Source organism: Prenolepis imparis, unplaced genomic scaffold (genome assembly GCF_030444845.1).
Source record: "Prenolepis imparis isolate NDT839.2.m4 unplaced genomic scaffold, iyPreImpa1.0 SCAF_4, whole genome shotgun sequence".
Taxonomy (NCBI): domain Eukaryota; kingdom Metazoa; phylum Arthropoda; class Insecta; order Hymenoptera; family Formicidae; genus Prenolepis; species Prenolepis imparis.
Genome location: NW_028141162.1, coordinates 10,390,228 through 10,414,288, shown reverse-complemented (window position 1 = coordinate 10,414,288; position 24,061 = coordinate 10,390,228). Strand labels below are relative to the sequence as shown.

The 24,061-nt window shown below is 33.1% G+C and overlaps 4 protein-coding genes across 4 annotated transcripts; all 4 read left to right on the top strand.

Moving 5' to 3' along the window:
* Positions 1–1,149: 1,149 nt before the first annotated feature.
* Positions 1,150–9,743, top strand: LOC145935188 (uncharacterized). Its single transcript, XM_083036305.1, has 6 exons — positions 1,150–1,194; positions 8,245–8,571; positions 8,678–9,232; positions 9,356–9,421; positions 9,495–9,587; positions 9,702–9,743. The coding sequence occupies exons 1-6, from the start codon at positions 1,150–1,152 to the stop codon at positions 9,741–9,743; spliced, it is 1,128 nt and encodes a 375-aa protein (XP_082892431.1).
* A 768-nt stretch (positions 9,744–10,511) lies between these two features.
* Positions 10,512–12,082, top strand: LOC145935187 (uncharacterized). Its single transcript, XM_083036304.1, has 4 exons — positions 10,512–10,688; positions 11,098–11,641; positions 11,808–11,875; positions 11,957–12,082. Exons 1-4 carry the CDS (start codon positions 10,512–10,514, stop codon positions 12,080–12,082), a joined length of 915 nt encoding a protein of 304 aa, XP_082892430.1.
* A 1,030-nt stretch (positions 12,083–13,112) lies between these two features.
* On the top strand, positions 13,113–14,694 carry LOC145935186 (uncharacterized). The gene is made up of 5 exons (XM_083036303.1): positions 13,113–13,439; positions 13,609–14,175; positions 14,340–14,405; positions 14,480–14,572; positions 14,653–14,694. Exons 1-5 carry the CDS (start codon positions 13,113–13,115, stop codon positions 14,692–14,694), a joined length of 1,095 nt encoding a protein of 364 aa, XP_082892429.1.
* Positions 14,695–17,262: 2,568 nt separating this feature from the next.
* LOC145935185 (uncharacterized) lies at positions 17,263–18,604 on the top strand. The gene is made up of 4 exons (XM_083036302.1): positions 17,263–17,589; positions 17,664–18,230; positions 18,384–18,449; positions 18,584–18,604. Exons 1-4 carry the CDS (start codon positions 17,263–17,265, stop codon positions 18,602–18,604), a joined length of 981 nt encoding a protein of 326 aa, XP_082892428.1.
* The last annotated feature ends 5,457 nt before the right edge of the window (positions 18,605–24,061 follow it).

Genomic DNA, 24,061 nt, shown 5'->3' with positions numbered 1-24,061 from the left:
TATCATGTATATAAATTATTTGTTTTTATTTATTTGAAAAAAGTATTCGCAAAATATCTCAGAAATCGATTCTACGATGTTACGTCACATGTTCAGAGATAAACTCTGACTTAAGGAGATTAATTTTTGTCCTCCCAATAAACTATGATTTATATCGCGTGAGAAAAGAAAAAAGCTAATTACATATTATAATGAATGCATAATGGATGTTCCGTCGTGTAAAACAGATTCTCATCCCGTGCCCTCTCTATCAGCCTCTCAGGAAGTTCACAACGATCGCCGGGTGATTGACGATCGAAGGGTTACTCCTACCGACACTTGCGGCACAGAGGACGAACCTAACATGTGATTCCGCTCGTCCATGGAACCACCTGCGGTCCAAAAATAGATCGTCGCAGAAGTCGATTACGAATAGAAAGACTAGTTATGGTAGGTCATCCGCGTAGTCTTCAGTCTTTAAATACATGTATGTTATTACTTCATACAATTAGACTAGATCGATACAATTAACATAATAATATTTTATGCGTATTTATATTAAGTTTCATTAATCTAATCGAATCTAATCTATCGGAGAAAAAAATTGCATGTTAAAGAAAAGACGGACTCTTCTTTTGAGTACACCGTGCGCCAAACCTGTACTCAAAATAGACTTGTCACAAAATCGTATTTTACGCTCCAATATCGGTAGGATAAAAAGATGCCGACACAGGTCGACCGCAAAATTACGCATAGATGAATACATGCCGACATTCGAGGGCAGTGTTGTCCTTGTGTCATTAGGACCGCATTATGATGACAGTAAGAGGTATTAAGGACGACAATCCCTTCTTGTCGCGGCTACCGTAGCTATATGCTGCTCTTGTGGTATCGTGGTATTGGATTCGCAAGCAAGGAGAGACGAAGATGCGGACGCGTAATCCACGATGACGCCACCTTTCTTCTCTGGCAAATCCTTATTTGGGAAACACGGCATTCTTAGAAGACGTACGCCGCACCCGAACGCCGCCATTGTTCTTCCATTATTGTCGGCCGCCGAGGCGTATATACTCCTTACACCTAATCCTTTAATCTTGAAGAAATGGAGCTGTTTGCAGCAAACAGATCGTAAGACCACCATTGTCCATCTCCAGCGGATGCAAAAACTCAATGGGTAGAGTGTCGGCCGAGCTGGACCTTTCCAAGCTCGACAATGTTAGTTTTAGCTACCGAAATACACTCTCTGAGTTGAATGACACGAGAAACTCGAGGCATCAAAGACTCACACACATAGCTTTATCATTTTAATATAAGAATGTATATTACAGCTAAGTGTTTCAAATAAACGCGAAATAAATAAAATTTTATATAATTTACATTGATAGTTTTATAGCTGTTTAATTATAGTATTTCCGTTCTCTTCTTTCTCTCTCTCGTCTTTCTCTCTTTCTCGTTCTAACTCAAGTTTAAATCGAAAATGAAGATAGTTTGTCCGAAACAGCTCTATTGATTCGATGGAAAGCGAAACACAACTCTTAACGTTCGCTAAAATTCCGCACAAGTTATTTCGTCTCTCGTTCTCGTCTGAATGGACCGCCTGATCGTTACGCGATCGAACAACGAACTGTTCAAAGACCGACAAGAATAGAATTTGATCCCGGCTTAGGTCAGTACGAGTTCCTTGAATCTGTCAATGCGTTTTTACGTAACGCGGAGGAAGGCGAATGAGAAAGAGAAAGGACAGAGAAGACTCTCTAGATGGCCGCACGAGATACCAGCTCCAGATACATTGTGGGCGGAAGGAGTTTCCTCGATTCACTAAAAAGGGAGCAGTCATCATTGTTACGTCACGGTCTTGCATTTCTGCAAGAGGGCCGGTTGACGCGGATTGGCCGTAGCGCGATGCCGATTTCGAAAGTAAGACGAGAAGGGTCCGCGGTTTTTCAGGTACGCCCTGAAAAGTCCGGTTCTTCTGAAAAATCCAGTAACCATCTGGAAGGCAACCGTGCACGATATGCATCTTCCGATATAAGATTTCGTACGCTGCTGCATTTCATACTCTGAGAAATTGCACGAGAATCGAATATAATCTTGAACTTGATTTAAATACTTCGGAAGAGAAACTCAGCCGCTTGGAAAGAGAATCAATTTAAATGACTCGCCAAGATGATGTATAAAATAAAAATGACATGTTCAATTAACGCGCATTGATAAATTTGATTGTAATCAACGTTTCCAGAAATTTTGATTATCCAAACTCTTAAATATCACTTCCTGCGGTCATTGCGCAAAATTAATTAAAGTATCGTTCCAAGAGAAATTACGTAACATATATATTATTTTCCAAGAGAGTTTTCACAAGCAAAAAGACGAACTTCATCGTCGCGCTGCGTTCGAAAATACAAAAGAAATATTTCTTATATAACCATACTTACGATCTCGAAGTAATTCGATACATGGACCCGCGTAACGTTACCGCGTGCGAACCACAATGAGGAAGGAAAAGCGGCGAAATCAATTTGAATCGAACCGGTACATAAGGTATCCTTAATTTTTTGCGTTTCCCTGGAAACTCGTTTTACACGGGCAAAAAAAGAATTTCTCTCTCTCTCTCTCTTTCTTTCTATAGGTTCGAAACCTCGTCGACAAGATGTTGATTACGTTTGACAGCTTCCGCATACATTTCTCAGCATTATTCTCGAGTCCAGAATGGTCAAGAAATCCAGCCAAGTTTTTTCAAAAACATATACGTTATAATGGGATGTAAAAAATGCGAATTTTTCAAGATACACATTTTTCTAGAAAATTATCTGTTTCGAGTGACTCGACAGAGCGAGATCGATATCGATGCTCGAAGCCGCTACCAACGGCACGCGGCGGGCAATTCATTATCGAAGATGGTTTCGCAAATTATCATAGTCCGTGGAATCGCCTGGAAGCGCCGGCTGGCATATGGCACGCGCGTTCCAGAAGCGTGTCGGAGATTGCTTGCGCGTGTGCGAAAGGAGCTACAAGATGTTCTATGAAGCGTGGACGATAGACACTATGGAAACCGGCTCATTCTGCGATTTTCGTGAAGAAAATCGTACGCTTGTACAATATACATATTTTAGAAACGAACTCTCTGAATCAGAGTTTTCTCTATTTCTGATCATTAATGCCAATTGCCTGTCCTGCCATCAGAAAGCCACGAAAGCCGGGCGGTGTATGCTTTGTGTATTGGATTATGTATTTGTGTCGAGACGTTTTCGGATCAGTTCGATCGAGCGATTGGGACCACGACGACGGGTCATCAGCTACGTCGCATAGAGCAAAAACTCCCGACGAACGGTCGACTGATCGCATTGGTCGTCGAATAAGATAGGGAAACTGTTTGCTCGCGTCGAAGAAAAGGAGACGCAAGCCTTTCGCTCCCCGCGTGTCCAAACATCGGTATTGTACAATACGGGAGGATCTGGCGAGGCGTGAGCTGATTCGAGAAAACCGACGACGGCCTCCCGCTTTTTCCGGAAGATCACTTGTATCGTCGCGCAAATCCTGCGACTCCTGCGACTCTTTCGCGACTCATTCTTTTCTATTCTTTCCCGAACACACCAAGAGCCGACCCGAGAGCTTCGCGGATCTAAATGAAATTACCGACCGTAATCCGGGGGTCGGTGACATCAACGGGATTTAAAGGCGGATGTTTGGATGCACGTTTGCTTCGTGCTCGGTTTGATTTCAACGGAGAAATCCTTCGAAGAAACGTTCGATTCCTTGCAAGTATTTATATAACGGCTGACAGTTTTGTCAATAAAGTAATAAAAAGAATGATATGTGTATAATTTTATATATATTTTTTTAGATAATTTACTGCTTGTGGAAGAGTATTACGCGATATAATTAATATTATAATAAATAAAATTCTTTGCTGACAAATTTTTGCTGTTAAATATTAGTTAGAAATTTAATTAAATTTGATAATTTATTGATTTGATTATTCATTAGAGAATGTATTGGCATCAGTATAATTCCTGACCTATTGACTTTCTGACTAAAATATCATTCTTTTGTATGTTGTAAAATATTACCTCATCACTCACCGAGCCTTTTGTGCGTTTCTGTCTGTTTTTTGAACATTGAGAAAATGCCATAAAAGTACCGTACGGTACATCTAATAATTCAAGTTTAAAAAGCATACCTTTGTAAAAGTATGAGATAGTCCATAACCATATTTTTTCAGAAACAGTAAAGAGACACAACTAGCTAAAAAAGCATAAAATGCGCAATGAATTGAAAACAGAATAGTGAAAGAAAACAAAACAAAAGCAATAGCAATAGCATACATATCTTACATATCTTACATATATTCTGTAAAAAATATATAGAATTATCATTTTACTTGAATATACACGTAGATGTTATACTAATATTATATTATAGCGTTACACAAAAAACTATAATAATTTTTGGTCTGAAAAGTTACTCTCTAATATACTGTAAAAATAAATTTTTACATCTATAAACTTGTGAAATTAATCGAGATCATCATAACGCCAAAGAAATAAAAGACATATTTGCTAGGATTGAAAATTTATGTTTTATCTTTTAATATCTATAATAATTTTTTATTCAAAACATCAATTTCTCTATTCGTTTTGATGTTGTTTGTTCCTCGAGCGCACTCTATTCTATGTCTCAAGAATGCACGGTCGCGTACATATACAAGGGAGAAAAGGGAAAAACCAATGGTGTAACAAAGGATCTCTAAGCAGAAGAGGGAAATTTATGTATTTTGTCGTAACGCAACGCGCCAACATCTGCGTGGAATTTCGTTCGGTCCGTCAGTTCGTCGGTTCCCAAGATTTAGGTCAACCGGACAGTTGCGAGAAAGCGAATAGCCGTCTGGGGTTGAACCGGCCGTTTGTCTAATGATTCCCGATTTCTCGGTGAGTTAAAGTGGAAGCCTTTAACATCCGCCGAAGCATCATAAACGCGATGCGAATCACCTATCGATGCGGCAAGATTGCGTCGTTAGATACTGCAATGCTAAAATACTTTGTTTTTACAAGAGTACAAGAAAAGTTGAACCAAACGAATTATTATCATTCGCACATTTTATTAACTTGTAGAGATCCCGTAAATATCCCGTGATTATCGTAAACAACGACGATTATCTCGAGGTTCGAGGGGGATGAAAACGTAAGTGTAAAAAAAATATAAAAAAAACAGGTATATAGGTGTGGACAATGCAGCGGAAGGCAGGATGAGGGGGGAATCTCTCGATGTGTAACACCGGCAGGACATTTATCTCGAGGGTCACTTCATCCAACTTTCACTGACACACTGTCACTCCTTTCGCTCGTCCGACGTCTCTTCCAACCTCCCTCTTTCTCGACCTGCTCTCCTCCCGATCGAGGGTTTCTCCTGGAAGATCCTCGTAATGGGCTTTCATTCAGGCGACACCGACTCTCCACCTCGTCATTTGCATCGTTCACGATTAATCTTCCTACCGGACCGTTCATTCGCAGTTCGTCCGCGCGAACGGTGGTACCCTGGGATCCATTATCGCCGTTGTGTCGACACAACAGAAATCAATGAGACTTCGTAAGGATCGCACGACACACAAAACGGTATCACGTCGAGTTTAACGATCTTGGAAGAATGTGGCGGATATTCGTTCGGATGCGGTGCTTCTCACAATGCTGCTGTTTTATTTGTTATACTGACATTTTATTTGCTGGAAAATACTAAAAATATGATTTAACTTTTAAAATATATCATAATAAATACATAACATTGATTAAAATAACCATAATATCAGATATAATCATTAAATCCAATTTTATTTATCATCATGTAGATAACAGTAATTATTCCATTTTTTTCGAGAATAAAAACATAAGGGTTTTTTATTATTATATAATTAAATAGAAACGCATATTTTTTTCAATCCGTTGTTTATTAATATTATTCTTTTTTTTTAATTATATGTTTTTATTATTTTTTAAACGTTTCTTATCGTTTTAATTTGCAACATTTGTCAGCACAGTCAACAGTGTTAAAAATATGGAGTCTTATTTGATGACTAAGCGTTCTTTTGAAGATGCCCGTTGAAGGATCCAATTTTCATGCACGTCTTAACAATTTTGTATCACAAAAGAATTGCCATAATACATCAAGAGCTTTGGACATAATGGCGATCTGTAACATCTCTATCGGACGTTGAAACTTAAGTGTCGTTCTTCGTTGGCGGTGAAATTCAGAAAAGGGTTTTGGCGAGAAAGTAAGAAATTTTCGGCGTAACGAATTGTCTAACGCGTGTCCAAACCATACTGCTGGTTATGATCTCGCAAAAGTAACACAATGTCCTGACTGTGTGCCCATCTCTTCATGAGATGAACGATACATCATTGCAAAGTGTCCGGGACTAAACGACGTCGCACATTTAACAATGTGAAAAAGATCATTGTGCTTTCACGCGCACTAACACGGCTTCTCGACAAAGATATCACGAGAAAAAAATTTTACATCCGAAAGAGCTTTCCTTTCGGTCGTTATCGGGACGAATTTTTACTTTAAATTTGCCAATATGTATTTATATAGGTCCGACTGCACTATGCGTCGAGTTTTGGATAAGTTACATTGCATTAGTTTCTGGAAGCTTTTCATATATATGTATAATATATAGAGATAAAACTTCATATATGGGGGAAGTTCTGTCTCTTTCTATCAAAGAAAAGATGAATTTTATCGCGCATACGGCGTCGAGAAAATTAATCAGCAAGCACAGATATTCTCCACTTTGATGAAATGTCAACGTCCGCCTGATCCTCTGTGAATTTTCGATCTGGACACGTTTTACGGCGGTTTACATAATTTCTCCATGCAAAAAGGAAAGCTGGGCCGGGATCAATGGAAACGAGGGAGAAATCGCGGTGCGACGCGGAGACGCACGGAGAGAGTATAGGCAAAGGGGACCCTCGTCCTGCAAAATATCAAAGGCTCAGTAGGGAAATTGAAAGGCTTTGTATGGAAATAAGAATGTATCGACTGCCCCCGGAACAGCCACTCATCCAGGGACAAGATTTTCGAATCTTACATTTAAACGCTTCGTCGCAAGAGATCGGAAGAAAAGAGGGAGACGCGGGATTTCTTATTTATTCTACCAGGTGTATAATTTTTGTCGACGCTATTGCGCAATCTTGCTATTATTATATTTCTAATAAGATTTCTCGATTTTTTTCTTATTAATTTTTTTATTATTCTGCTAAATTAGCGAAAAATTTTTTAATAGAGTAAGATGACATATGCATAGAAATTAATGATATAATAATTCAATGTTTATGGAAATTGCATGAAAATGTTCCTTTATGTAATTTTTTAATGTAAAAATTTGTTATACAGGAAAATTAAGGAAAAATTATTCTAATCAATATAGATAGTATTTATATATTATAAATAATGAATTTTATATACATATACATATATTTTATATTGTTTTTTCCACGATATATAACATTTATTCAATAGCATTACTTTTATCTGGCAACGCTAGCTATGGGAAACGTTTCAAACTGGAAAGTAACTGGCAAGCTTAGCCATTTCAATAGTAGATACAAGGTAGGATGTTCATGTATATGGTAACTTACGAAGAAGAATGGTAACTTGCCGGCTTTGCTGCTGGAGGAAAAATCAATGAATCATGCTGTAGCAGTAGTTTTACATCATAAGATGATATAACGATTCATGTGTATTGCAAAAATTTACAAAGAACAATTTGTTTAAAAATGAGGACCAACATTACAAAAATATACTTAGTAAAAATTAATTTTATATATTTTCATACTAAACAAGTTTCTTAGCGAACTAATTAAGTCATTTTGCTATATCAATCCAGATGAATTTTGCAATAATAATGTATAGCATATGTAATTTATTATAATAGAAAAGAACATGATTTGATAAAAAATTCTTCATCTTCTTTCGATCTATTATTTAAATAGAAAAATGCTGTTAATGGTATAGAAGTGTAATCATTGGCACGCGAGGGTGGAAAAATGGATACATTATGAATAGTCTTATGCAAACCGCGATACAGTTTACGGGTACGTTCGATCGTAGCTAATTGTAAGCCGATTCTTTTCTCGAGCGACATATTTAATACTTAAGGTATAACATCTTTTGAATTATAATGAATATCTAACTATTAACGTTTATTGAAGTGAAAAAAAAAACTCGTGAGAAGTAAAATTTCTCTTAAAAAGCATGTGCGTATTAAAACAGCGCGCATTAAAAAAGAATTTCAAATCTTATGGACGATGCGCGGAACGCATGAAGCCATTTCTATTGTTGTTCAAATTATGCGGAATGTTCGCCAACAAAATCACAGAGGGTCAATTAAAACGTTGCTCTAAACCGTTTTACGTTATTTGTGTTTTCTGGGTGAGCGTCAACATCTCGTACGCTTGCTTCATATTAAGGAATGTTCTGGAATTAAAAGCAACAATTACAATAAGAACGACGGTAGAGATGGTAAAACATTTAATAGGGTATATAAGTCTTAGCGTCAACGTCATAGCTGCTTACTCTTCGCAAAATCACTTCGGCAAGGTGAGAGGAGGATAATGAAGGAAAAAAACGGTACTCTCTAAATGAATTGCGTTTCCACCTTCTGAACAAACATTGACACTTTCTCTGATATAAATTTTCGCCACAGCTTTTCGATCGACTGGATAGTTACGACCACGAAGTTGCACGAATAAAGAACGAAAGAAGGGATAATTTATGGATACCCAGACTTGCAACGCTTTCAGTAATAGCTATTAATCTGTTGCTCATAAGCGTGATAATATATGAGAACTCAACGAACAGCGATCTCTTCACGACAGTTTCGGATATTTGTACGATATGCATGCACATTTACGGTACTTTGGAGAAGACTCTCCTGTTGTACCTGATACTGATACGTTTCAAACATCTAAACGAGAAGATCGCACCGAAGGTGTCGTGGAACAAAAATCAACGCGGACCAAAGACGCTCGAGATCTCGAATGTGCAAATTATGCACTCGATACTTTACGATGCACAGCAAGCTTTCAGTGATATCTACAGAAATCCTCTGTTGCTATGGTTTGCAAATCTTATGATACACGTTCTTGGGAACGTACATGTCTTTCGATACAAGAATTCATTCATAGCTTGCGCCTTCGTTCTTCCCTCAATTATACAAATGTTGACTCTGTGCACAATTTGCCATTACACAGCGGAAGAGGTATAAATAAGAAAAGTTAAATCTCTTTCACCTATATATTATATACAAAACTCATTACATGTACGGATAATTTTGTCTTATTTAAAAAATCAATTTTGCGATGTAAATAACTGCATATTTCAGGCAAATAAAATCGCATGTGCCTTAAGCGGAGGCATGACCACGCTTGTTAACTCAGGACGTACTATGGTAATTGCGATTAGCTAATAAAGAATAAGCTTTCTTTTCGTACATCTGATTATAAATTATTTATTTATTTCAGAAAAAAATTGAAATGTTAATGTATTTCTTGGATACTCGCGTGTCTTTTGATGCGGCAGGATACTTTACAATTGATTTACCTTTATTTCAATCTGTAAGTATCTTTCCTATTTTATGTAAATTATTGTTACTTGAGAAAGATAATTATAAAAGAAATATTTATTACACTTTTGTATTGTTTTTTTTTATAATGGATTTTTATTTCTAGATTATTACGACAGTGATTACTTACTTCATGATATTAATATAATCTTTTTCTACTAAAATATTTGTCATTTACACGTTTTTGTAAGCTAAACAAATAATTATGTAAGCTAAACAAATAATTATGTAACAAAAAGAAGATTAATAAAATTTAATAATAAATAATTATTTTTTAATAAAAAGAATGATTGTGCGCACATAGTAATAAACATGCAATTAGGTTAGTCATTAATTCGCAATACAATAAATGGAAACTTGATAATATCGACATAAATTTCTAATAAGCGTAATGCACGTTCATGTATAACAAATCATGACTCTTTTTCTGAATTATTAATCAATTTTTGTATGTCGACACGAGCATTTGAATCGATATGAAACGGAATCGTGATATGTATCTTCAGGTAAATAAATGTCGTTTTACTTTTATTAACTGCTGTGACGCAAATGGATTTGTAATGCTAGATGCGTGATTTGGCGTTTATCGGTGATGCTATTATGTCAGTGTTCTATCGCTATTTTAATCTTTATCATCTGTCACACACGACAGGTGTATCGGAAAATGTGCGTGTGCATTGAAGAAATGCGCAATTTAACAGCAAAAATCGAAGGTAATAATAATTTACGTAGACCTCATTTATGTAAAAGTTACATCTCTGATAATTGTTAGATAATATGAAATTAGAGAAGTTAGAGAATATGAAGTTAGAGAATATGAATCGCCTAGCTTCGCTTTGTGTAGTCGTTAAAAATAACTTATGGAAAGCTATTAGTCAAGTTAGTTTGTCAGAAACAGCGCTACATTCTTTTTACTATGTCGAAAACAATATTAACACTACAGACGCCTTTTCAAAATTTGAAATTCATAACAAAGCTCTATAAAATAATGGGTTTACTTTCGTGCAAATTAATAAATGGTCGATTGAAACTAAGCGCCTGGGGCCATTACTACTGTGTATTATGGATATTAATTCATTGTGTATACTCAAGTGTATTTTACTATGATAGCTACATCGAATCGCTTGAAGAAGAAACTGTATCAAAGGATTTATATATTCTTACTTTACGGTTTACTGTCTCTCTCGCCTACGTTGATCTCTTACAATTGTGTAGCGATTTTCCAGAACCAAGATCTTGTTAAGGTAAATAACCACAGAATATTTTATACCTAGATATACCTATAGTAAAAGAGTAAAATATCAAAATATATTTAAAATATTTAAAAAATAATATATATATATGTATATATAAACATTCCTTAAAAGTAATGTAAAGTTTGAAGAAATAAATGAGATGTGCTGAGATTTAAATACATCGTAACATAAGCGTATTTAAATAGATACATTTAAATACACCTATTATTACTTCCGGTAATCCTTTCAATTTTGGAACTGTAAACATACGATGACAGAGCACGGGCATTAGGATACGAAAGAAAGGATAAAAACAAATTTATATGGCTATTTTTCGTGTTAACAGCAGACAATTTGATTAGATATACATATTACAGTATTAATGAAAAAATAGCTAATGGAGCGATAGAAATAGTAAAGACAATATTCGAGAGAGTCGTTCCATTTATCGTGAGCACCTACTGTCTTTATATAACCGGTGTATTTCTGGACTTGATACGCCAACGTTTTCGTCATTTGAACGAAATGATAATACCGCTCGTTTCGCAGTTACCAGTCACTGGATTGAAGGACGAAATCATGGTCTACGACATTCGTTATTTGCATGGTGTGCTCATCGACAGCGCGGATCTGATAAATAAATTATACGGGATATCCAACATGTTAATCGCCTTTTCTATATTGATAGAAATGGTCTCAAGTATATATGAATTTGCAACAGACGGGATAAATGATTATGAGATAGTAACTGCGCTGGACTTACTCTTTCAAGCAATTTACTTGTTCACAATGTATCAATTTGCGACTTATGAAGTAAATATAAAAAACTTTGCTGTAAAATATTATTTTTTAAAGATTATTTCTTTAAAATGTTTAATAAGCTGATATTTCCTTGAAAATAGAATATTCCAATGCATCTAAATTGTTATAAGAAAAAATTTTGACTATATTATTATTATTATTATTATTATTATTCTAAGCAAATCGCGTTGAAGATTGTGTATTAAAATATGGGTTACCCTTTCAAAACAACAAATGCCGTCTGGTAAATTACAGGTTTTCTTTCCCCTCTTCACTCCGTTTAGCAGCAAAACTGTAAATTATTTAACAAAAGTAGTTGTTACAGGACTCAACTGAGATGATGTTGTATTTTTATCATAACAGATATACCTTCACAGCCGCAGAATTTTTCATACTAGATCTAACTATATTATTTTCGGTAAAATTGGAATATATTCTCTCCTCTTTCTAATTATACTGAAATATCACTCCATAAATTTTTAGTGTGTGTTTCAGATAATTTCTGCTGCACTATCATTTGTATTAATATTAGTATAAATTTTGAAATAAGCTGTGTAGATTTTCATCGAAAAAGATAATGTCCCAAAAGAGTTTTATATAGCAATATACATTGTACATACTATGATACGTAAATCATATTTTTTACAAAAAATAAAACAGTGTCTAATTTTAATAAGAAAAGCAAAAATTCTGTTAATTACAAAAATCTTCAAATATAAAATCTAATATCAGTTACATATCTGATATATACGCACAACAACTTATATATGTAACTAAATTATTTCTATATGAATGTACGAAAAGTAAACACATAAGAGATAACAGATAAAAATAAAAATGAATAAAAAAAGCTCTTGCTTTATACTTTGCTATTATAAAATTGTATATATTGATTTGTGTCAAATAATTTACAATAATTATTTTACACGAGATATGTTGATCCAGTATCCAGTTTATGTCGTGTTATTTAACACATATTATTTCATATATATTTATTTACTCCTTATTTATCTAGATTTATTTAAAACAGATATGAAATGAGATTCCATATTTTTTAAGAAATAAGTAATCAATAACTCACCAAGAAAATTATATTTAAACAACAAAGGTGCGCGATATAACTAACCCCTAGGTGATATGAACTGATATGACGCAAATGGATTTATAATGTTAGATGTGTATTGGCGTTTATTGATACGATTATATCAGCGTTCTATCGCTATTTTAATCTTTATTTTCTGTCACACATGTCAGAGCGCTATATCGGAAAATATGCGCGTGCATTAAAGACAATTTAAAGAGGGATAAAAAGGCAATAATTTATGTAGAATTTATTTATGTATAAGTTACATAGAATCTTTGATAACTGTTAAGTTGTTACATGAATCGTCTAGTTGTGCACAGTGTAGTCGTTAAAAATAACTAATCGAAAGCTGTTAGTCAAGTTAGTCTGTCAGAAACAGCGCTACATTCTTTTTACTATGTCAAAAACGATATTGACATTACAAACGCCTTTTCAAAACCTAAAGTTTATAACAATGCTCTATAGAATAATGGGTTTACTTTCGTGCAAATTAATAAAAGGTCGATTGAAACCAAGTGCCTGGGGCCGTTATTATTGTGCATTATGGATATTAATTCATTGTGCATACTCAGGTGTGTTTTATTATGATTTTTACATGCAGTTACTTGAAGAAGGAACTGTATCAAAGGTTTTATTTTTTTTTACCTTACGGTTTACTGCTTTTATTGTCTCGTTGATCCCTTACAATTGGGTGGCGGTGTTCCAGAATCACGAGCTTGTTATGGTAAATAACCGCAAAGTATTTATACCAATATATATAAAATAAAAATTCAATTAAAAAAAAATATGTATATATAAACATTAAAAATAATTGTAAAGATTGGAAAAATGAATAAGATGTGCTGCGATTCAAATTACGCTTATTATACCACTTCCGGTAATCCACCTTTCAGTTTTCCAACAAACTAGAAACGTACGATGACAGAGCGAGAGCATTAGGACACGAAAGAAAGGATAAGCATATATTCATATGGCTATTTTTCGTATTAACAACAGGCAATCTAATTAGAAAGACATATGCCGCTATTAAGGAAAAAGTAGCTGACGGAGCGATGGAAATAATAAAGATAATATTCGAAGATGTCGTTCCATTTACCATAGGCACCTATTGCCTCTATATAACCGGCATATGTCTGGACTTGATACGCCAACGTTTCCGTCATTTGAACGAAACGATAATACCCTTCGTTTCGCAGTCACCGATCACCGGATCGTCGGGCGAAATCACGGTCTACGATGTGCGCTATTTGCATGGTGTGCTCATCGATAGCGCGAATCTGATAAATAGATTGTACGGTATAGGCAGCTTACTCACCTCCTTCTCTATATTGATAGAATTCGTTGCATGTATATATGCATTCTCAACAGACGGCATAACCCATGATGAGGTCGTAACTATGCTGGACTTATTCTTTCAAGCCTTTTACTTGTACACAATGTATCATTTTGCAACTTACGAAGTAAATATAAAAAGATTTACTGTAAAATTATTTTTTTCAGATTATATATTTACTTAAAATGTTCAATGAGTTAACATTTCCTTGAAAGTAGAATGTTCTATTTTATCTAAATTGTTAAAAGAACAAAAATCTGGAGTATATTATTATTATTATTATTATTCCAGGCAAATCTCGTTAAAGATCGTGTACTAAAATATGGATTATCCTTTCAAAACAATAAATGTCGTCTGGTAAATTTAAGATTTTTGTCTTCTCTTTCCTATGTTTAGCATCGAAACTGTTTAATAAAAGTAGTTTGTTACAGGACAGAACTGAGATGATGTTATATTTTTATCATAACAGATATACTTTCACAGCCGCAGAATTCTTCATACTAGATCTAACCGTATTATTTACGGTAAGATCGATGTATATTCTTTCTTATTCTTTACAATTATATTAAAATATAATTCCATAAATTTTTAATGTATGTTTCAGATGATTTCTGCTACAGTAGCATTTGTATTGATATTAGTATAAATCTTGTAATAAGGTAGATTTATCAAGAAAGATACAAATATGTCCCAAGGAAGTTTCATCCCAAGTAGTTTTCTTGACAGAGTTCTTTGATTCAACAATGAGCGACGATTCGGCCTGGATCTCTCGTCGCGGTTAACAACATCCCTGACTTGATCGTCGTTGCGATCGACGTTTCTAGAATGTATTTATCACACGATCCGATTGCGACGTTTTTAGTTCTTTACATAGTTCCACATCACACGTTCGGCATAGAACGAGGACCCTTGTAAACAGACCTCACAGCCCTCGCAATTTGCAGAGGATCCAGAAGAAGCTCATGATTGTGCTAGGAAGGATAAGCAGCAGACGTTGTGCATACTTACCGAGAAAAGGCTAACCGTAGTGAGATATTGTTGACTCGTACTACTTAATCTATCTAAATTCTTACTTTGCGCATAATAAATTTACGATATATAAAATGCATATAATTTTTTATTGTTTTTGATTGGCATTATTCATTTTATGTTATTAATTAAGTGATTGCGCGACGAAAAGGCTAACTAACCGTAGTGAGATATTGTTGACTCGTACTACTTAACTCTATCTAAATTCTTACTTTGCGCATAATAAATTTACGATATATAAAATGCGTATAATTTTTTATTGTTTTTGATTGGCATTATTCATTTTATGTTATTAATTAAGTGATTGCGCGACGAAAAGGCTAACTAACCGTAGTGAGATACTGTTGACTCGTACTACTTAATCTATCTAAATTCTTACTTTGCGCATAATAAATTTACGATATATAAAGTGCGTATAATTTTTTATTGTTTTTGATTGGCATTAATGATTTTATGTTATTAATTAAGTGATTGCGCGACGAAAAGGTTAACCGTAGTGAGAAATTGTTTACTCGTACTACTTAATCTATCTACATTCTTACTTTGTGCATAATAAAATTATGATATATAAAGTGCGTGTTATTTTTTTATTATTTTTGACTCGTATTTACTATTTTATGCTCATGGCAGAGTAATTGCGCGACAAAAAGGCTGAATCCTTTCCTTTTCTAAAAAAGATATGTAAAATCAAAGTTTATTGTTGTCGCTTTTCCGCGATGCTTATTGGCTGTCAAGATTCGCGTTGTGTGTTATATTCGTAGCGTCGAGAGGCTGTCATCGCGAGGATTAGCAGTTTGACAGTTTGTTCGAAATAAAATTAAATAAAATAATAATATTAGTTTTAAATAATTTGTTGTAATACTTTAAACTCGATTAATATTTTTGACAGTTATCAGATGATTTTTGTCAAAAAATATTAATCGCGGATAAAGTATTATCACATATTATTTACAACATATTACTATTTTAATATTTTTGACATATTATTATTTTAAAATTTAATTAGCAAAGTAACGCTTTATTAATATTTCTTGACAGAAATCAGCTGATTAAAGCGTTAATTTGCTAATTAAATTTTAAAATAATAATATATTTTAAATAATATGTTATAATACTTTAAACTTTAAACTTGATTAATATTTTTGAAAGTTATCAGCTGATTTCTATCAAAAAATATTAATCGAGAATAAGATATTACAACATATTACTATTTTAATTTTTTAACATATTATTTTAAAATTTAATTAGCAAATTAACGCTTTAATCAGCTGATGAAAAAATATTAATCGAGTTTAAACAAATTTTATATTATTTTTTAAAAATATTTTTTTTAACATAAAACCGAAGAATGGCGCGTAGCGCGCGCTTGTGTTGTTCTAGTATAATAAAAGTCAGATAATAAAAGAGTCATTGATCGGGATGAATGTCTCCAGGTCCTAGTGGATGTGATAATAAAATAATCCATTCATTATCGGTTAATAATAATTCAACCAATGACATCAATGTAAAATTTGAAATCTGAAGAAATGAATAGAATTTTTATAAAAATTGTATCTATTTGTGTCAAATAATTTACAATAATTATTATTTTACGCGAGATATGTAGATCCAGTTTGCGCCATATTATTTTACATATTTCATATGCTAAATATGTATCTATTTACTTAGACGTCATTATCAATTGAGATTTATTAAAAACAGATAGGAAATAAGAAAATACATTTGAGAGATAAATAATTGATAACTAAGAAAATTATATTCGAATCAATGAGCAAAGCCGTGCGATATGGGTTTTTTAACTTCATAATTGATGTGAATCGATATAACACAAATAGACTTACAATGCTAGATGAGTGATTTAGCATTTATCAGTGATGCGATTACGTCAGCGTTCTATATCGCTAATTTAATCTTTATTTTCTGACACATATGCATATTAGCTGTATAGGAAGATGTACGTGTGCTTTAAAGACAAGCGCAATTTAAAAGTAATGTCAAGAAAGATAAAAGTCGAAGACAATAATTTATGTAAACCTCATTTATGTAAAAATCACATAGAATCTCTGATAATCGTTAGGTTGTTATATGAATCATCTAGCTTCGCTTCATGTAGTCGTTAAAAATAACTTATGGAAAGCTGTTAGTCAAGTTAGTTTGTCAGAAACAGTGCTTCATTCTTTTTACTATGTCAGAAACGATATCGACATTACAGACGCCTTTTCAAAACTTAAAATTTATAGCAATGCTCTATAGAATAATGGGTTTACTTTCGTGCAAATTAATAAAAGGTCGATTGAAACTAAGCGCCTGGGGTCGTTATTATTGTGTATTATGGATATTAATTCATTGTACATACTTAGGTGTGTTTTATTATGATAAGTATATAGAATCGCTTGAAGAAGGATCTGTATCAAAGGATTTAGTGTTTTCTACCTTACGGTTTACTATCTTTATCACCTCTTTGATCCCTTATAATTGGATGGCGGTTTTCCAAGATCAAGATCTTGTTAGGGTAAACAACCGCAGAATACTTTATATTTAAATAGTAAAAGTGTAATATTAAAATATATGACGTAATCTTTTCAGTTTTCTAACAAACTAGAAACGTACGATGACAGGGCAAGAGCATTAGGACACGAAAGAAAGGATAAGCACATATTCATATTGCTATTTTTCGTGTTAACAACAGGCAATCTGATTAGAAGAGCATATTACTCTATAAATGAGAATGTAGCTGATGGAGCGATAAAAATAGTAAAGATAATATTCGAAGAAGTCGTTCCATTTTCCGTGGGCACCTATTGCCTATATATAACCGGCGTGTATCTGGATTTGATACGACAACGTTTCCGTCATCTGAACGAAACGATAATACCTCACGTTTCACAATTACCGGTCACCGGATCGAAGGGCGAAATCACAGTCTACGATGTTCGCTCTTTGCATGGTGTGCTCATCGACAGCGCGGATCTAATAAAAAAATTATACGGGATAGGCAGCTTTTTAACCTCCTTCTCTATATTGATAGAATTGGTCGCAAGTATGCATGCATGCGGAACAGACGGCATAGATGATGATGAGATTATATCTGCGCTGGATTTACTGTTTCAAGCACTTTACTTGTACACAATGTATCATTTTACGACATACGAAGTAAGTATAAGAAGCTTTGCTGTAAAATATTATCTTTTTAAGATTAATTTCTTCAAAATGTTCAATGAGTTAACATTTCCTTGCAAATATAATGTTCCAATGTATTTAAATTATTGAAAGAAAATAATCTTGATTGTATTATTATTATTCCAGGCAAATCGCGTTGAAGATCGTGTACTAAAATATGGGCTATCCTTTCAAAACAACAAATACCATCTGGTAAACTTTAAGTTTCCTTTCCTCCTTTCCTTCTATTCTGTAGCAAAACCGTAAATTATTTAACAAAATTAATTTGTTACAGGACAGAATTGAGATGATATTATATTTTTATCATAACAGATATACCTTTACAGCCGCAGACTTCTTCATACTAGATCTAACTATATTATTTTCGGTGAGATCGGTGTATGTTCTTTTCTCTTTAGAATTATATAATTCAATATCATAAATTTTAATTTTGTGTTTCAGATACTTTCTGCTGCATTTGCATTTGTATTGATATTATTATAAATTTGGTAACAAACTTAAGATTTACTAAAAAATTATGTTTCAAAAAAAATTTCACAGAAATAAATATTGTATAATTTTATTTATATATGTATATATATATATATAGATAATTATGTGTGTGTATATATATATTTTCTCATTTCGTTTAATCTAACCGAATATAATTACACGCTCAAAGTGAAGTTATATTATTCTTTAATAATAAAATTTCAAAAATTGCAACGCATGTATAAAAATTATTATTGCAAGGCATGCATGAAATTCAATATTTAAAATCTGTAACAAAGAACAAACATATAAAATTTTTGACAAGAATCTTTCGACCAAAATATCTGCGCTTGCATTAGATTCGCGCATCTGTACACATCAATCACGCTGCGTGTCTTGCGCGAGACTGACCGCAAGACTCTGAGCAGCGGCGATTAAGACACCCCATACGTCCCCCACGCTGCGCATCTCGCGCGAGACTGATTCTCGTTCGAGTGTGCGAGACATTGCGATTTGCGATTGCGAGATTGCGAGATTGATGGTCACATGATCAGTTTCGCGCGAGCCGTGCAGCGTGGTGGACGTAATAGAGACGCGCTAATCTAATGAAAGCGTAGGTATTTTGATTAAAAGATTCTTGTAGAAAATTCTATTTTAATTGTTCTCTGTGAAAGATTTAAATATTTAATTTTTAAGCATTGCGTAATTAATTAATATATTGTATTTTTATGCACGCATTGCAATAATAATTTTTATGCATGCATTGCAATTTTTGAGATTTTAGTATCAAAGAATAATATAACTTCGCTTCGCGCGTAATTATATTCGGTTAGATTAAATGAGAAAATAAAAATATATATGTACTATAATATATAAATCACATTTCATAAAAAATAAAATAGTGTTTTATTTTAATATTTTTTCATAGAAATCAACTGATTAAAGCGTTAATTTGGTAATTAAATTTTAAAATAATATGTTAAAATATTAAAATAGTAAAATGTTGTAAAATTGTAAATAATATGTTATAATATCTTATTCTCGATTAATATTTTTTGATGGAAATCAGCTGATAACTTTCAAAAATATCAATCCAGTTTAAAGTATTATAACATATTATTTAAAACTAATATTATAATTTCTTTAAATTTTATTTTGAACAAACTGTCAAACTGCTAATTCTCGCGATAACAGCCTCTCGATGCTACGAATATAACATACAACGCGAATCTTGACAGCCAATAAGGATCGCGGAAAAGCGACAACAATAAGCTTTGATATATGCGAGTATCGATTTTACATATCTTTTTTAGAAAAGAAAATAATTCAACCTTTTTATCACGCAATTACTCTGCCATGAGCATAAAATATTAAATTCGAGTCAAAAATAATAAAATAATAACTCGCACTTTATATATCGTAATTTTATTATGCGCAAAGTAAGAAGGTAGAGAAATTAAGTAGTACGAGTCAACAATTCCTCAGTACGCCTTTTCGTCGCGCAATCATTTAATCATTAACATAAAATTATAAATGCATGAATAGTGTATTGTTTGCAGATTATTTTGGTACCATAAGCATACCAGCGCACTACCTTTTTGGTCTAATAAACGTAAAATGAATCCGCGGCGTATGGGATCCGCGGCTTAAAAATTTTAATTTTCAGTATTTTAAAACGCGCCAAAAATTATTCGTTTACATATTTCAACAGTACATTGCCTGCACATTATGATGGTACCATCACCATACCAGCCTACAAACTTTTTGGTATAATATACATAACATAATTGTGCGCCGTATGGGATCCGCGGCTTAAAAATGTTAATTTTCAGTATTTTAAAACGAGTCAAAAATTAATCGTATATAAGTTTCAATAGTGTATTGTTTGCAGATTATTTTGGTACCATAAGCATATCAGCGTACTACTTTTTTGGTCTAATAAAAGTAAACTGAATCCGCGTCGTATGGGGTCCGCGGTAAAAAAATTTAAATTTTCAATATTTTTAAACAAACCAAAAATTAATTTTTCATAAATTTTAACTGTACATTGTCTGCACATTATGTTGATACCATTAACATACCAGCCTACAAACTTTTTGATTTAATATACGTAATATAATTGTGCGCCGTATGGGATCCGCGGCTTAAAAATTTTAGTTTTCTATATTTTAAAACGAGCCAAAAATTAATCGTATATAAGTTTCAATAGTGTATTGTTTGCAGATTATTTTGGTACCATCAGCATACCAGCGTACTACATTTTTGATCTAATATACGTAAAATGAATCCGCGCCGTATGGGGTTCGCGGGTAAAAAATTTTAATTTTCAATATTTTAAAGCGAGTCAAAAATTAACCTTTCATATATTCCAATAGTACATTGCCTGCACCTCAAAAATTCATCGATTATACATTTTAATAGTACATTGATTACAGAATCTTTTGGTACCATGCAGACACCAGCGTACAAACTTTTTCATTTGCTATACATATATTAAGGATGCGTCGCACAGGGTCAGCGGTAAAAAAGTATCGATTTCTAATATTTTAAGAAGAGCCAAAAATTCATCAATGATACATTTTAATAATACATTGATTACAGAATCATTTGGTACCATGCAGACACCAGCGTACAAACTTTTTCATTTGCTATACATATATTAAGGATGCGTCGCACAGGGTCAGCGGTAAAAAAGTATCGATTTCTAATATTTTAAGAAGAGCCAAAAATTCATCGATGATACATTTTAATAATACATTGATTACAGAATCATTTGGTACCATGCAGACACCAGCGTACAAACTTTTTCATTTGCTATACATATATTAAGGATGCGTCGCATAGGGTCAGCGATAAAAAAGTATCGATTTCCAATATTTTAAGACGAGCCAAAAATTCATCGATTATACATTTTAATAATACATTGATTACAGAATCATTAGGTACCATGCAGACACCAGCGTACAAATTTTTATAATATGATAAACATAAAATAAGGATGCGTCGAACAGGGTCCGCGTCAAAAAAGTATCGATTTCTAATATTTTAAGACGAGCCAAAAATTCATCAATTATACATTTTAATAGTACATTGATTACAGAATTATTTGATACCAAGCAGACACCAGCGTACAAATTTTTTAACTTGATATACATAAAATAATGTTGCGTCGCATAGGGTCAGCGGTAAAAAGTATCGATTTCCAATATTTTAAGACGATCCAAAAATTCATCGATTATACATTTTAATAATACATTGATTACAGAATCATTTGGTACCATGCAGACACCAGCGTACAAATTTTGTAAAACGATAAACATAAAATAAGGATGCGTCGCACAGGTTCCGCGTCAAAAAAGTATCAATTTCTAATATTTTAAGAAGAGCCAAAAATTCATCGATTATACATTTTAATACTACATTGATTACAGAATCATTTGGTATCATGCAGACACCAGCGTACAAACTTTTTCATTTGCTATACATAAATTAAGTATGCGTCGCATAGGGTCAGCGGCATAAATGTATTAATTTCTAATATTTTAAGACGAGCCAAAAATTCATCGATTATACATTTTAATAGTACATTGATTTCAGAATCATTTGGTACCAAACAGACACCAGCGTACAAATTTTTTAACATGATATACATAAAATAAGGATGCGTCGCATAGGGTCAGCGGTAAAAAAGTATCGATTTCTAATATTTTAAGACGAGCCAAAAATTCATCGATTATACAATTTAATAGTACATTGATTACAGAATCTTTTGGTACCAGGCAGACACCAGCGTACAAATTTTTTAATACGATAAACATAAAATAAGGATGCGTCGCACAGGGTCCGCGTCAAAAAAGTATCAATTTCTAATATTTTAAGACGAGCCAAAAATTCATCGATTATACATTTTAATAGTACATTGATTACAGAATTATTTGATACCAAGCAGACACCAGCGTACAAATTTTTTAACTTGATATACATAAAATAATGTTGCGTCGCATAGGATCAGCGGTAAAAAGTATCGATTTCCAATATTTTAAGACGAGCCAAAAATTCATCGATTATACATTTTAATAATACATTGATTACAGAATCATTTGGTACCATGCAGACACCAGCGTACAAATTTTTTAACTTGATATACATAAAATAAGGTTGCGTCGCATAGGGTCATCGGTAAAAAGTATCGATTTCCAATATTTTAAGACGAGCCAAAAATTCATCGATTATACATTTTAATAGTACATTGATTACAGAATCATTTGGTACCAAACAGACACCAGCGTACAAATTTTTTAATACGATAAACATAAAATAAGTATGCGTCGCACAGGGTCCGCGTCAAATAAGTATCAATTTCTAATATTTTAAGAAGAGCCAAAAATTCATCGATTATACATTTTAATACTACATTGATTACAGAATCATTTGGTATCATGCAGACACCAGCGTACAAACTTTTTCATTTGCTATACATATATTAAGGATGCGTCGCACAGGGTCAGCGGCAAAAAAGTATCGATTTCTAATAATTTAAGAAGAGCCAAAAATTCATCGATTATACATTTTAATACTACATTGATTACAGAATCATTTGGTATCATGCAGACACCAGCGTACAAACTTTTTCATTTGCTATACATATATTAAGGATGCGTCGCACAGGGTCAGCGGTAAAAAAGTATCGATTTCTAATATTTTAAGAAGAGCCAAAAATTCATCGATGATACATTTTAATAATACATTGATTACAGAATTATTTGATACCAAGCAGACACCAGCGTACAAATTTTTTAACTTGATATACATAAAATAATGTTGCGTCACATAGGGTTAGCGGTAAAAAGTATCGATTTCCAATATTTTAAGACGAGCCAAAAATTCATCGATTATACATTTTAATAATACATTGATTACAGAATCATTTGGTACCATACAGACACCAGCGTACAAATTTTTTAAAACGATAAACATAAAATAAGGATGCGTCGCACAGGTTCCGCGTCAAAAAAGTATCAATTTCTAACATTTTAAGAAGAGCCAAAAATTCATCGATTATACATTTTAATACTACATTGATTACAGAATCATTTGGTACCATACAGACACCAGCGTACAAACTTTTTCATTTGCTATACATATATTAAGGATGCGTCGCACAGGGTCAGCGGTAAAAAAGTATCGATTTCTAATATTTTAAGAAGAGCCAAAAATTCATCGATGATACATTTTAATAATACATTGATTACAGAATCTTTTGGTACCATGCAGACACCAGCGTATAAATTTTTTAATACGATAAACATAAAATAAGGATGCGTCGCACAGAG